Here is a 15,278-nt window from a genome sequence, read left to right as displayed (position 1 = left end):
TCAAATTATGTATACATCTCAAAAATATTTTTTCTCAGACCTTTTATTTCTTTTTCATGTTATATTGCTTTCGCAAGGACCTCCAGTGTAATGTCAAATAAGAGGGATGAAGCTGGGCTGCTTTTTCTTGGTTCTGACCTAAATGGGGACATTTCTAAAGTGCTGACATTTAATTCAGGCAGATTTGTTTTATCAGATTAAGAGGAAGCTCTCTTCTATTCCCAACTTTTCATAATGGTTTATTTTTGTACTAAATTAAAAAAATAAATAAATACAGAAAAGGTTTTCTCCGGGATTTATTTATTTATTTATTTATTTATTTTTTTTTTTTTCCCTCCGGGATTTAAAGTGAAATTGAAGGGGTGGGTGCCTGGCTGGCCTCAGTCAGAAGAGCGTGCAACTCTTGATCTTGGGGTCATGAGTTGGAGCCCCTTATTGGGTGTAGAAATTACTTAAATAAATAAAACTCTTTTAAAAATTAAAATAAGATGAAACTGAAAAGAAAACAACTGTATTTCTGTATTGTCCAGTTTTGATACTTGGATTCATTGTTCTTTTCCTTTTATCCAAAAAGATGATTAAGTATTTCATCCCATTATCAGGGATAGTAAGAAAATATTGCTGTGTTTCTAGTACACAAAAGAGGGACCCAGTACATAGAAAATAAATACTTGCCGTTGAATGAGTGTGGAATGACCTTTTCAGATTTCCAACTTAAATTTTCTTAAAACACAAAACAGTCTTTCTCGTTATATTCAAATTCGTTGTATAAAGTCACTTTTGATGACCCTGCTCCCACTTTCGTTTTTTTACTAATTGTTTTCTCTCTGTCCATATTTATTAATATTTTACTTCTTTCTTTCTATTTTATAGAATCATGGGTGTAAAGCCCAGAAAAACAAGTCTGTGACTGAATATATGTTGACGATTTTCAAATATTTCTTTTTAACTGGAGAAACTTTTCCTGTCGTCTAGCCCAACCCCACCGCTTGCCTCAGCTTCCGACATGCTCAGAGGAACCAAGCGAGGAGGAAACCAGCAAGATAAAGAACGGCCACACAAGTCTGAGCAATGGGAATGGAATTCACCACGGGGCCAAACACGTATCTGCAGATAATCGAAGACTTTCAGCACCTGTTTCTCACAAAATGCATAGAAAAATTCAGTCCAGCTTGTCTGTAAACAGCGATATCAGTAAGAAGAGTAAAGTAAATGCTGTCTTTTCCCAAAAGACAGGCTCTTCACCTGAAGGTAAGTTTGAGAATTATGCTTATTTTATTTGACCAGATACAAAGTCATATTCACCAATAACTACTTGATCAAGCAAACATGATTGAGGAAACTTGCTTATCTTTCAGACAATGGGAATTTTGGTAAAATGCAACCTCTCCAAAGGGAAACCCAGGCTAGGAAGGGGAGTGCCAGCAGCTGACATCCTGCTCTAGATTCTTGTCTTCTAGAGTGAAGAGTCATTACTTTAAATAGAATTGATACACTTAACTGTTTCTCATACCACATTTAAAAATACAAATGCAACATGCTAGTGGTGGATGCATGTATTTTGTCTATCCCTGATTCATGTGTTATTATGTGGTTCAGTGATAAGATTACCTGCTTAGATTTGTCTTGCAAATCAGTTCTTAAAAATGCAAAACTAAAAAGAGAAAAAGATTTGATTTTTTTTTTTTTTTTTTTTTTTTATCCTTGCCAGGGAGTGGGCGAGGGGATCTCTGGCTTCACTGGCTAGCATCTTCTAGCCACCAGTACTGCCACCCCCTCTGGCCCTACCTCATTCCCTGCTCACTGTGCTTTGGCCTGTAGTTTCTCCTGTGCAGCTACGTGGGCATTCCCTGACCTCTCAGGAGCCAGTTATTACGTCTTCTGCTTCATCCTCCCCTTGGCCAGGTTAAATACTCTAAACCAGGTAGAGATTTTCTTCAGTATAACACAAACCCATCTGATGACAATGAGTTTACAACCCACAGACTCGTCTTACAAAAATAGCTTGCCATATTATGTATTTTTTAAAAAAGAATAGTCTCCCTACCATATGTAAGGTCCCAGATTTCTGCCAGCCTATCCATGTTCCTCTGTTCTTCCTTTTTCCTCTCCTTTAGCCGTTCTTGGGATCAAATAACTCAAGTCTGTTTCTTAAATATAGATGTAGATAGATATTTCCTCCTCTGGTTCAGGTATATCTGATTTTTTTCCTTATTCCCCTTACCTTTCAATTTTAATTACCATGAAATCTTAAATAAGGAAAAATCTGTCGATGCTTCTGTGAAGTTGGCCATGCTTATTCATAGAGATAAATTGAGTTGTAAATAGGAAATTGTATTGAGAGTTACCAAGAATGAGTGGGAGAAAGGATATTACGTTTTGGCTACAGGTGTCTCAAACTCAACTGAGGTAGAGTGTTAAGTTGATCAAATGATATGGTAATAAATGGTCTGCATAGTTCCAGGTCAGTGACACTACTTTCCAAACTAATTAGATTGAAAGGGACATGATTGACACTTTAAAATGAGTTTGACATGTAAGCTGTATGGTCATCTCTGAAGCAGAGGTAGGCTGTTAACTAAACTGGCTCTCCAAGGAGTTGGGAAGGCAATGCAATTTTCTTTAGAGTATCTTTGCTTCTAGGTGATTGGGTGAAATAATTGAAATCTACTTGTTTTATACATTTGAATTTACTTATCACAGCCTTAACCTTTTATTTGCCATTTGATATTTACTTATTTTAAAGAACGGTCTCTCAATCCAACCTGAAAGGTACATATACATCCAACTCGAGATAGCTTCCGGAATTTTTAAAATTTTTTCCGTTATTTGCTTATTTTTAAAATCATGTCTGAAGTTATTTTTGATAGAAGAATGCAGGTTTTTTTTTTTTTAAGATTTTTATTTATTAGAGCGTGTGTGAGTGGAGGGAGGGGCAGAGAGAGAGAAAGAATCTTAAACAGGCTCCATGCCCAACACGGAGCTGGACGTGGGGTTCAGTCCCTCAATTCTGAGATCATGACCTGAGCTGAAATCAAGAGTCAGATGCTTAACCAGTGGAGCCACCCAGGTGCCCTAGGAGTGCAGCTTCCTAAGTAACATACAAACAAGGAAGAAAATCAGTAGTGTTGAAAGAGTTGTACTCTCCCTGTTTATCTCCTCCTCTTCCTCACTCAGTCCTGTGAGTATGTGAGGGAGATAAGGATTAAGGATAATCCTGCTCTATCACAAAATCTTTTCCAGATTGGACTGGGGGTACAAGTAATATGAAATACAAATGAAGAGGTCTAAATACATCATACAATGTCCTATCCAGAACTTGGCTGTGAGGCTATAGAATTTAGCCAACTCTATGTTCCTTTTGTTGTAACTGCTCAAATCTAGATGGATATTTCCTTGTCCCGGTTCATATATTCTCCAAATTAGGTATTCTTATGCTTTTTGATGCTTTTTAAAGTTGGGCTTTTTAAAGTTTTAAAGATTCTGTGTTCCTCCTTCACTCACATGATCTCATTTTACCCTCCCCAAAGCACTGTAAGTCAGTCGACTCTATGTAATTATCTAATTGGGCCTCAGTTTTCTCATTTATAAAAGACAGGCCAAGTGAACCCACTGACATCAATTGGTATATGGTAGAGATGAGATTGAACCCTAGACGTTCTGGCTCCACCGTCTATGCTCTTAAGCACTGGTATTTTGCCTTATTAAATTTCCCTGAGGTAAAGGTAATTACTGGTCACTCCACCACTGGATGGTGACTGGGTCACCTAGGGGTTAGGCAAGGATCTTCTTATACATGTGCCTTCTAGAAGCCTTTCTTACTAAAACTTTGAAAGGAATTTACACGCTTTTGCCCTGTGCTTGTTTTCCTTTCCTACCAGACTGTAAATTCTTTAGGAGGCTAGACTTACCTGAGTCTGTTTCTCTTCTTTTTTTAAATGGTGGTGCCCAGGACAGTAGCTTCATGGTTTCCCACCAGTTAATAAGTGATAGTGTTTTATTTCACACACCTTTATCCTATTCTTCCTTGAAACTAGCACTAGAAAAGAAAATGTGTACTCAAATTCATTAAAAAAAAATGTTATTTTAAAAAGTTCCTTTTATGCAATAGAAGAAAAAGAATACCATGTTGGGAAATATTGTACCTTTTATTTAAAGGTTATTAAATAGGTAGATTCTACTTGTTTTGTATAATTAAGTATTTTCATACATTCTTTAATTTTCTGATTGCATCAGCCAGGTGGAGAGTTTTAAGACTAAATGTTTAAGATTCTTGACCTTTGAAATAATTATAGTATAATTTAGTATCATATAATATTCAAATTGCCAAGGGTTTTCATTAGACTCTAAGACACTTTTCTTATCATAGGAATGGTAAATCCTAACACATTTTAGGTGTGCCAGTTACAGCTCTATATTTGTGTAAAGATTGTTTCAACAAAGATGTGTCTAGAACATACTTTGTATGTTTTGGGTTAATGTGCCATCATATATACATCTCCAGCCCCAGAAGCTCCTTGAACATAAATGCTGAACAAGACAGTCAAGAGCCTTGTGTATATAACAGTACCTAGGATCCATCGCCTTTTAATCACACAGAGGCTGCGTGGCCTAGTAATTAGAGCATAGATGCTGGAAGCTTCCAGTCTGCTTCAGCTCAAATATTAGCTTTATTACTGTCCCATAATGTAATCTTCTGTAGGCTTTATATGCTTCAGTCTCTTAAATATAAAATGGGGATATTATTCATACTTCTTCATAGGATTGTTGTAAAGAGGAATTGAGTTGATATCAGATTCCTTGGAGTTAGAACAGCCATCTGGCTCAGATGAAGTGTTTGATAATGATGATAGTGACAGCAGCGTCACCTGAGGAACTTACCTGGGTTAGGAATGTGAACTGCAATGGAGACTCAACAGAGACTTGAGGGTAGAGAGAGAGAGACATTCAAGGCTGAAAGGGTGTTATGGATTAATGTGTTTTGTTCAGAGAACCATCAACGGTTCACTGTTGTCAAAGCTGAGTTAGGAGCATTGAGACTGGAAATGTGACAAAGGGCAAGTCCACAGCAACCCTGGGATGCCTTGTTCCTCCAAGCTTTAATAATCTTCTCTGAAGGACACCATTTTATATCCAGTGTATATTTCTTGGACAAAAATTATTTTCTCTCTGTAATGCAGGAATTACTTAAAACCAGATGCCTTCTTACCTGTTCAGTGTGGCTACCTAGTGAGCACCCACGCACAGATTGCTTTTATAATCCTTTTGTACGTTAAAAGTAACTATTGCCATATATGACTTGATGAATTACTTTAGACTTGTTGAGCTGGGATGCTACCAAGCTCTAGAAAGTCTTTGGATAGACCTAAGCCCAGTAGTCCAATTTTACTGGTTTTTCTCTGCTTCCCTTTCTTCGACCTATACTCTTGGCTTCCTACTTGTCTGAGCTTTTTCATCTTTTTAGAGCCGACTTCCTCCCCCTTTTCGGTGTATTTCCCCTTGTATTTGTAGCATAGGAGTTTATACTGGAGAGACAGGGCACAGTAGTGTCATGGGAGGAACGAGGCATGATTGGGAGTCTGAGTGGGGCACACAGCCTTCAGAGGGGATGTAGTACAATTGAGCATGACTGTTTGAAAAGCTCACCGGTTGGGGATCCCTGGGTGGTGAGCAGTTTGGCGCCTGCCTTTGGTCCAGGGTGTGATCCTGGAGTCCCGGGATCAAGTCTCGCATCGGGTTCCCGGCATAAAGCCTGTTTCTCCCTGTGTCTCTGCCCCCTCCCCATGTCTAACATGAATAAATAAATATTAAAAAAAAAAAAAAAAGGAAAGCTCACCGGTGATCAGACACATCCTGCCCTGCCCCCCTTCCTTGATTTCCCCTACCCTCCCTCACTACAAACCTTGACATAATTCCATGTGTTTGAAGGTGTGCCCTTACTGCAGTCGTTAGAAGTCCCTGGACCTGTGGTTAAGTGACACAACTAAATGCCCTTGCTGCTTCTCTCCCCTCAGCCTGGAATGTTCTCATAATTTCCTTTGCCTTTTTGAGCTGTGCATTTTTCAAAATTGCAACTTGGGCATCATCTTCTGGTGCTCAATTTTGAGCTAATTGTCCCTCTTTTGTGTCCCCCTAGCACCTTCCACATTCACAGTGATACTGAACTTTATCTGTCTTTCTGCACTAAAACGTAATTTCACTGAAGGCAAAGAGAGAATACCGTCTTCTTCTAATTTCCAGCAGAGCCTAGAGTCGGGCATGTAATACTGTGTTCAGACAATGTTGAAGCAAGTAAGGAGCATAAACCTGAGAACACAGGTACTTGTTCTTTAGCATTGCATAGACGTGATGGTTGAAACCTCAATGGCTAAAATCCGCAAGGGCAAGAAATGTGGAGCTCTAGGAGTGTAAACATCTGAGGTCAGCACGAGGTGAAAAGAAACTCCAGAGGTAGGACTCGAACTCAGAACTTGGCCTCTCATCCCCATCATTTCCCCATCATTGTGGTCCTCACTCAACAACATGTGCCCAACCCCTAAAACCAGAAAAAAAGGTAAAATTCAAATTGAATTGTTCATTCTCCGTTACATAATATTATAAAATCTTACATTCTTTTTCCCCCATAAAAACGTCAGTTTTGCCTGTAATTATAGAAATACAAGTATTTTAGTGGAAGAATAATAGGATTTTATGATATGACTGTAGTGTTATAATCTGAGCTTCCAGAAACAAACTTTCTGTGGCTTTGGCAAGATCTGTCGCTGCATTCCTCAAAATACTTAATTTGCTTGGATGATGTTTTGTTTTGTGCTGTTTTCTCAGGCACTGTGCCTTCCATTCCATGTCAAAATGATTGTGTGGGAGAAAGGTTTAGAATTCTGCTTTCCGAGGCAGTATTTGCCAGTCCAGTGGAAAACAGGCCATTAGTAAATTTCACTGGTCAACTAACAAACTCAGTGGAACAACAGTAATACAATGAGATGGGTGTGTGAGGGAAAAAGGCATGATCAAAGCTGACGGTGTCAGAGTATAAATCATTCTGCACATATAAATCATTTTTACTCACTTGAGATATTTAATCAGTTTTTTTTTTAAACTGAACCAATTATCTATCCAAAGTATTTATAAATGGTAACTGTGTCATTAGGACCAACTGTAAATATTTAAGTACACTTCTTTTAGAGTTTAGGAAAAGAGGTTGACTATATAATTTATGTTCTAGAGTAAATTATTCTCGTACCTATCATTTTGATGAGGAGCACAGAAAAGATTTTATAAGGTTCTGAAATAGATAGAATTTAACATTTGAAGCATTTCAGAACTGCGTCTTTTAAAAGAGTAGACCACTTTGCAGGCCAGGTTAAAGAAGAGAAGGAGCCATCAGCTATGTGTGGATTTTACCTCCTTTACCTTTGGCTTTTGGGTTTTGTAGACAAGATGCTTCCACCACTGCTCTGACAATTAAATTAGCTTAGCATTCACTCAGGAGGTGGGTGGGGAGGAAATAAAACAATAGAGATACAGATAGATTGGCCAGGAAGCTCTGGGGTGTGGGGTGACAGAGCCAAGAGACTATTTAGAAACTCCGCTTTAGAATAATAGGCTAAATGGAAAAATTGAATCAGTCTTAAGACCCTATTAATACACCAGAGTTTTAATTTTTTCTTTCATGATGAAAAGTTTATTTAGGTGGTGCTGTTACTACGTCAAACGGCAAACGGCACTAAGTAGGTACAGCAGCTGCCCTGCTCTAGGATGAAACTTTATTTTCAACCCCATGGTTTGTGTAGATGTGAGCAGTTAGAACCAGAGGTTTGCTTTAGGGTTTCAGGATTAAGTGCTGGGTCCTAGCCCAGGGTTAAATGTGAGTAGAACTCAATAGTAGTCAGCTGTACATCCTAATCAGGATGGTCCTTCATTTTCTCAACTAACTGAATTAGAAAATTAATAGAAATTAGGAAATCATGAATAGCTCAGTGTAGTTTGAGTTGAGCTGTAGACCAGTTCGATTTTAAATGATGATATACAGTCCAACAGCATTTGGAAATACACAATTGGAGCTTGGGGGGAGTTTGACCAAGTACATTAGTTTATATTCTCATAGAACATTTGAAACTGAATTTGGATGAGTTCTGTAAGAGATTTAAGAGAAAAGATCAGATGGCTGAAAACTAAGTGACTCAGGGATCACTGGAGGCCAGCCAGCTTGGTGGGCTGGGAATGTGGGTTTAGCTTACGTGCTTGGGAGACAGTCCCATGGAAAGTTCAGACTTTGCACTACAGGTGATGTCAAATAGAGTAAGTCAGAGTGAGGCCAAGACACTGATAAGATAACCCTCGGGAGAGGTCAGAGGCAAAGAGAAGTGGATGATTATCTTGCTGAGAAAAAAAAAACTGGAAAGGGTAGTGTCATGGAAAGAATGTTTTAGGAAAAGGACCAGATAATTGACAGGTTCAGCAGGATGAATACTGAAATAATTCTGTTGGATTTCATTGTGGACGTCATTTGGTGACGTAATTTAGAGCCATTTTCATGGAGAAGCCAGGATGATGTGGGTTGTGGAATGTTGAAGAAACATACTGAGAACAATAGTTCTAGAAAGGCTAAAAACCGGGGTGGAAGAGTGGGACCAGGGAGGTTGTTTGTTTGTTAGGTATTATTTTAAGATGGCTTTGAATGTGTTTACATTTCAATGAAAAGGATCTAGGAGGGAGGAAAAATTTGAATATGTAAAAAGTAAAGGTGTTAACTTCTTCAGGAGCCAGCATATAGGTTCTTTAGAGTTTGACTCTTAGAGTTCAATGAAAAGGATCTAGGAGGGAGGAAAAATTTGAATATGTAAAAAGTAAAGGTGTTAACTTCTTCAGGAGCCAGCATATAGGTTCTTTAGAGTTTGACTCTTAGAGTTCAATTATACTGAATTATGTAGTTATATATATTTACCAAAGAGAATTGAGTGACCAGAGAAGCATTTACTGAATTGTTAACCTAGATGACTCTACTGACTAGGTATGAGGAAATGTGACCTCAAGTGATTAAAAAGCCTATCTCAAGCCCCTACTCCTACCCCATTCCAAGAACACTAACTGGCATTGGGATGGAAGGCATTGACAGGGTGGGCAGTTAGGATTCGGAGTTCCCAATTTCTGATTGTTGCATTTTAGACCATAAGTTGATGGAAGTTTATAGCCTCTTATATTTAAGATGGGTAAGGCCCCTGATTGCATTTAAATCATAGCTTAACTATATGCAGTATAAGAAAGGAAATACAGCATCAACAAGTAAAACAGGCAGTTAAAGAATTAGAAGAAAAGTGTAGGAAAAATAAGGAAACCATTACATAAATAGAAGTTAATTTTAAAATGTATTATGTGGCCTACTCTTGACTGAATTACTGTTGCAGGCAAAAGCTTGAAAAGGTTAAGACCTAACCTGGAATAAATTGGCATATTGATTATGATAGTCTTTTAGACAGTGATTCATTTTTGGTTCCTGGGCTTCTTTGAGAATCTGATAAAAGTTGTGATTCTTTTCCTCGAGTTTTTAAGAAAGATAATGGTAATGGAATCCTGTTACCTCTTGTGTGGTACCTACAAGTAAAGACATTGGACAGCTTCAGACATCTTACTTCAAAATTGAAGGTCCTCAGACATTTGAATAGCGAAGGGAGAACAGCTAATGAGAATGCTGAAGAGCCATTGTAAGGATTTTGAACAGATGAAGGACATGATCTAACTTACCATTTGTCAGCAGCACCTGCTTCTGGTGCTGAGAGTTCACTACAACAGGCACGCAAAAGCTGAAGATCAAGGCCTGCTGTGTGCCTCTCGCGGGAATTCAGATGGGAGATGGCTGGGTTAGATCAGGGTGAGGTGGTGGTGGTGAGATGTTGTGACATAGGGATATATTTTGAAGGTAGAGTAAGATTTACTGAATGATGAGATTTCAGTATGAGAGAAAGACAAAAGTCAAGGATGACTCCCAAGTTTTTTGGCCTAAAGTAATAAGTTGTCACTACGGGAAGAACAGTCTTCATTGGTGGAGGAGAAGGATTTTGGTCATAGTCATGGATCTGAGGATAACTTTATAATTCAGAGGAATGGTCTGCAGCCCAGGATATATTTTATGAGTCATCAAGGTATTGAATGCTCGGTGGATGGCATCACCTAGAACTGGGGTTCTCAAATTTAGCACTGGGTATTTGGAGTAAGAGCTTCTGGACATTACCACTCGCTGGGCTTTGCCCCCAGAGATTCTAATTCATTTGGAATGGGGTAGGAGTGGCTAAGGTATCAATATCCTTTCCAAGCCCCCCACAGGATTTCAGTGTGCATACAGAGTTAAGAACCACTGCTCAGGATGCAGGTAAAGGTAAGCATTCTAAAAACTGAGCCCTGGACTACTCCATGTAGAGAGGTCAGAAAAGGAAGACAAACCATTAAAAAAAAAAAAAAAAAAAAAGGATGAGTAACTGGTGATGGTGAAGGCACCAATAAAGAGGGACAGCTTGAAAACCAAATGAAGACAGGTGTTTCAAGATAAAGAGAATGACCATGCGTCAAATTCAACTGAGATATCCAAAAGGATAAGTGAGAGGTGACCCTTGACATTGTGGTGACCTTCATACTTTTGGTGTTGTGATGGGGACAAAAGTCTAATTGAAGTTGGTTCTAGAGAGAATGAAAAGAGGAATTGAAGATTGCAAGTCTGGGCTACTCCAGTTCAAGGAATTTTGCTGAAGGGGGGAATGTTTTCAGACATGAGAGATATTGGGTGATTGTTAGTGGTAATGAGCTACTGGAGGTGAGAATAGGATGTCTCAGAAAGAGATGGGAGGAGATATATGCCTTATGCTGTAGTTTACTGATATCTGTATCTATATTGTATCCTTCTCCAGTTATGGACCATGAAAAGAAAGCAGCCATGCTTTGGGGTGATCTTAGAAAGTGCCTCCTACCTCTAAGCACTTTACTACAGCAGGTGCTATACATTTATTGAGCCACGTATCTTACAGATGACCAGTAGGATTTGGCATGGATATTACAGCTTTGGAAACCTTCCATTTTAAGAAAATATTTTATCTTTTGGAACGATGGTAATTATGATAAAAGTTTCCATTCGTTTTAGAAGGATTTCAAAAAATTATTTCATAGTTACAATAATAGCACTAGACACTGCGTAATACTACAATTCTCAAAGGAGGAAGTTTTTGGGAAAAGATACAGAATGTGCAGGATGTTTTGAATCTTCTGACAAAAACTGGCTGATGACTCATGAGTCTCTTGCTGTTTGTGAAGTATATAAAAGGAAAATAGTATCAAAGTATTATTGCTCATTGGATATAATTTTTATCTTCAAATATTGGAGGTGACCACTTTCAGCAAAAGTCTCAGACGCTCAGATAAACCGAGATGTTTTGTGTTTCACTTTAACCTAAAATTTACCACTTTAGCTACAGTATTTACATTGAAAAAAAAATTAGGATTTGAGGATTAATGAATGAAAATACTTAAATAAGCTAATAAACTGAAAAAAATACTGATGTGTAATCCATACTAATAATTTATGCCCAAAAGTCATGTGGTCTGCCTACTGACCATCTGGAAGAAAGAGAAAATTCAAACCGTTAAGTCTAACTAGGTTATAGTCATGTTCCTTTGACTTCAACTAAAACCGTTTTTGATGATACTCTACCGTGTATTTTTTGTCTTGGTGCCTTCATAAATTTCCCAAGGTTTTTTTTGCCCCATGTTTTATTCTTTTCTTTTAGTTCTTTTCTTTGTGTGCCCCCACCATCATCCCTGTATAATCAAAAGATCTATTGTCTCACTTGCTTAAATACGCCCAAAAATGTTTAAGAATAGAGAATTGTAGTATTGGGGTGAAATTAATTTGGAACAGGTTAAAAAAAGATTCCGAAGGAACAGGAACAAAAGGGTGTCCTTCATCTCCAGGAATAGGTCTGTTTTATCCCTAGAGAAGCTTCTCTCGTTGCAGATCTAGCCTGCAAGCAGAGTTTTGGCTCATTTTGGTTATTACTCCAAAGTATACCTTCTATGTATCTGTCCATCTGCCTATCCTCATCACCACCGCCCCTTTGTCTCATCTTCTCACTTTCTCTCCCTCCTGACTTAGAAGTTTTGCATGATTTCATTGAACAGTTTATTGCAATTTAGAGGAACCCAAATGGCAGTGATTCATGACATTTTCAGTAGTGATGTTTTAATATTATTTTCCGATAGGTTTATTCTTAGCTTGTATGTTTGTGAGTATGGGTACATGGAGATTTTCAGGGCTATATCTTTTAAGCCAAGACCCCAAATTTTTTAAACAATGATTTCTTGTTCAAGGTTGAATTAGACTCTCGTGGTATTGGAGTTGATGTCTTTCAGAATACATAGTTGCTGCACTGTTTGGAGTGAGGCAGGGTTATTTGAGAATGTGATTTTTAAAACTAATTGAAGTAATGTAGAAGAAATGTGTATAATTTCTCTTAGAAATGTTTGCACTAATTTAGTAATGTATAGTGTTCAACTAGTACAGTTTTTTGTATAATTCTTAGTTTAGTATAAAATAGGATAGAGGGGAGCTGATGGTAAAAGTTTGGCTTATTTCTGAAAACTTCTTGCATGATAAAATATTTTCTTATAAAGTTTAAGTTGAATACACTAGGAAGCTTTTTAGAAATATCCACTTACAATTCTCCAGTTGAGGAGTTCTTAGCTTTGGGAGAAAAAAAAATTATTTTCGTTAACTTCTATACTTGAAATCTAGCTTTCCCTCAATTAGAAATGGAAATAATAGATCTCTGACTTTGTCGCTGATATTTTCATATCCTATTACCATTCTTGCAGAAACCCTGAAATACTATTTATGTTAACCACTACTGTAAAATTATGGTAGTTGGTGTGTTAGAAGCACCTATTTTTATTCTATGTCAAGTTTTAACGTTTTAACATTTTAACAATTTTGGTTTCCTTTGAAATCATTTTTATTTTACACCTTTAAAAATATTTTGTCCACAGCACACAAAACAACCAATACCAGGCTCTACCCTGCTTTGCTACATCCTCAGCATTCTTTATAACCTTATATTTCCGTGTGCAGTTTTCATAATGCAAAAACACAGATTTTTTTAATAGCTTTCTTTTTTGGGTCCTATGAAATTGAAATAAGCGTAAATTTCCACCTTAAAAACTATGTCACATAGTAAATTCCCAAGTAACCGTTGTTCTCATGTTTACATTTTCATGCGTACTTTTATAAAATTGTTTTTTAACCACACCCTAGTCAGCAATATCAGGATACAGAGCCATGGAGAAAATGATTTCTGTGGTTTTGCATGCCACAATTTGGGTAGTCTTTATTTAACTCTCCATAAATAAGTACAGGAAAAAACAGGAAATACATCAAAAGTCAACAACCTGGTGAAAATTTTGTTTGTGGGGTCTCAGGCCAATCTTTTGAAAGGATTTTAATTGATATATAACATACTGTGACCTCAGGCCCTCTTCCCAGCACAGGACCCTGGTAGAAGAGAAAATAGAAAGTGGTGGACATGGTGTCAGGCAGGTAGAGGAGGCAGGCAGTGTAAAATTGAATGAGAAAACAGTTTGCTCAGGGAAATTCATGATATTCCTTCTTTTGAGAGGGAAAATATTCATACAAATAAATAGTAGTTGTCTCCTCAAAAGATTAAGAAATCCAGGAATTGCAGGGAAATATGAAGATAATTGAAAGAAAAGAGCAAAATGGATTGATATACTAGTTTTCCAAAGACATATTAAACCTGCCTAAATCTCTACTCTGAATTCTCTTGGGAAATCAAACTGGAAGAACTGGACCTCTTGGGGAATACTATTCCCATAACATAACATAATTTAAAGTTGACACTAGAAGCTGAAGTTTATTTTTTTTTCTAATAATTATGCTCAGCGAGGGATGCAGAAATTGCATTTTGGAATGACAGAAGAGGAGTTATTTTAGAAAGAACTTTTCAACATCGGTGGTAGATGTCTCCTGGAAAACATGTTCTCTGGAGTGACAGGAGAAGATGAAGTAAAAACCAAAAGTAATCTCCGCCTCAGGCCGTACAAATGAATTTCAGGAAGTCAACAGGTATTGAAAGATCTGCCCTGTGCCCAGGCCTGTGTACCCGAGTCTGTAGGGCAGTCCCATTTTATTTTTAAACCTAGTGCTTTTGATTATTCTGTTACTTTTTAAAAATTATACTTCTACCCAGAAAGGAGTAGGAGCATACTGGCTCTTGAAGCCTGGTTGAACCCATTGTATCTGTCCGGCCATCCATAGAGTGTCTTCTTTCCTGATGCTTGGATCCCTTGATGAGACCCTGTCCTTCTGGCATCCCTGCCTTTCAGAACCACAGTCTGGACTGTCTTTGCAACTCCTCTCTGTGCCACGGGAGCTGAGCACTACTGAGGAAACCTCAACCTCCCTATAAATCACCATCATGACCCATGTGTGGTCTTGGGTCTCAGAATTCCTTAGCAAACCCCTAGTATGTCCGTCATTCATTCAACAAGTCATTATCAAGCTTTTTCTGGGGCAGGCACCCTTTTGGGAACCGGACATGGCAGTGAAGGATGCAGACAAGCAGACCTGCGCTCTCCATTTTGCACCATGGCTCTTCTCTTTTGTCACCACTCTCTTTAAATGAAACTCGCAGAAATTTTCCCTCACTCTCCATAGGGAGAAGACGCTTTCCCTGCACAGATTTCTTAAAAGGATATCTGCATGTGCAGGCTCTACTTCATTTTTCAATTACTCCTCTTCCCACTGCTATTCACTTTCATCCCTATTACATCACTGAAATTTCTCTGGCTCAGCGTAGTATTTGACACAATCTCCTTGAAATCTTTTTCTTTCCTATTTCCATGGCACCTCCCTTCCTTGGAGTTTTTACGCCCTTGGTAAGTCGTCACTTTTCCTCAGTCCTTTTCTCAAGTGTTGTTTGTCCCCTTCTCCTTTGCTCATTACTTTCTCCCTGGACGCCTTAATAATGTTATTCATTATAAGAATTTCAGCTACCTGGGGTGCCCTAGCCTGGACCTCTCTCTCTCTCTCAGGCTCTAGGCCAGTGGCTCCAGCCACCTCTTGAACATTTCCATTTGACAGATTTACCATGTCTTACATTTAAAGTATTATATTATTTTAAGTAGATTCCTTTAAGTAGGAGTAGGTTCCACGCCCAGCTTGGAGCCCAGGATGGGGCCTTGAACTAACAACCCTCAGATGAAGACGAGAGCTGAGGTCAAGA

General features: G+C 38.2%; 1 protein-coding gene across 12 annotated transcripts in view; it reads left to right on the top strand.

Annotated features, from left to right (window-relative positions):
• MDFIC (MyoD family inhibitor domain containing) overlaps positions 1 to 15,278 on the top strand; it is a 290,769-nt gene that overhangs the window by 239,069 nt on the left and 36,422 nt on the right. For all 12 annotated transcript variants that reach the window (XR_013356413.1, XM_077856095.1, XM_077856096.1 and 9 more), the window contains one exon: positions 976 to 1,251. Coding sequence is in view for 11 of the 12 variants with exons in the window: in XM_077856095.1 (XP_077712221.1) it covers positions 976 to 1,251 (276 nt within the window). In the remaining variant the exon portion in view is untranslated. The remainder of the gene's footprint in view (positions 1 to 975; positions 1,252 to 15,278) is intronic.

This window comes from Canis aureus, chromosome 18 (assembly GCF_053574225.1).
Source record: "Canis aureus isolate CA01 chromosome 18, VMU_Caureus_v.1.0, whole genome shotgun sequence".
NCBI lineage: Eukaryota > Metazoa > Chordata > Mammalia > Carnivora > Canidae > Canis > Canis aureus.
The sequence above is the reverse complement of the archived record's forward strand: the minus strand, read 5'-3'. Positions and strand labels throughout refer to the sequence as shown.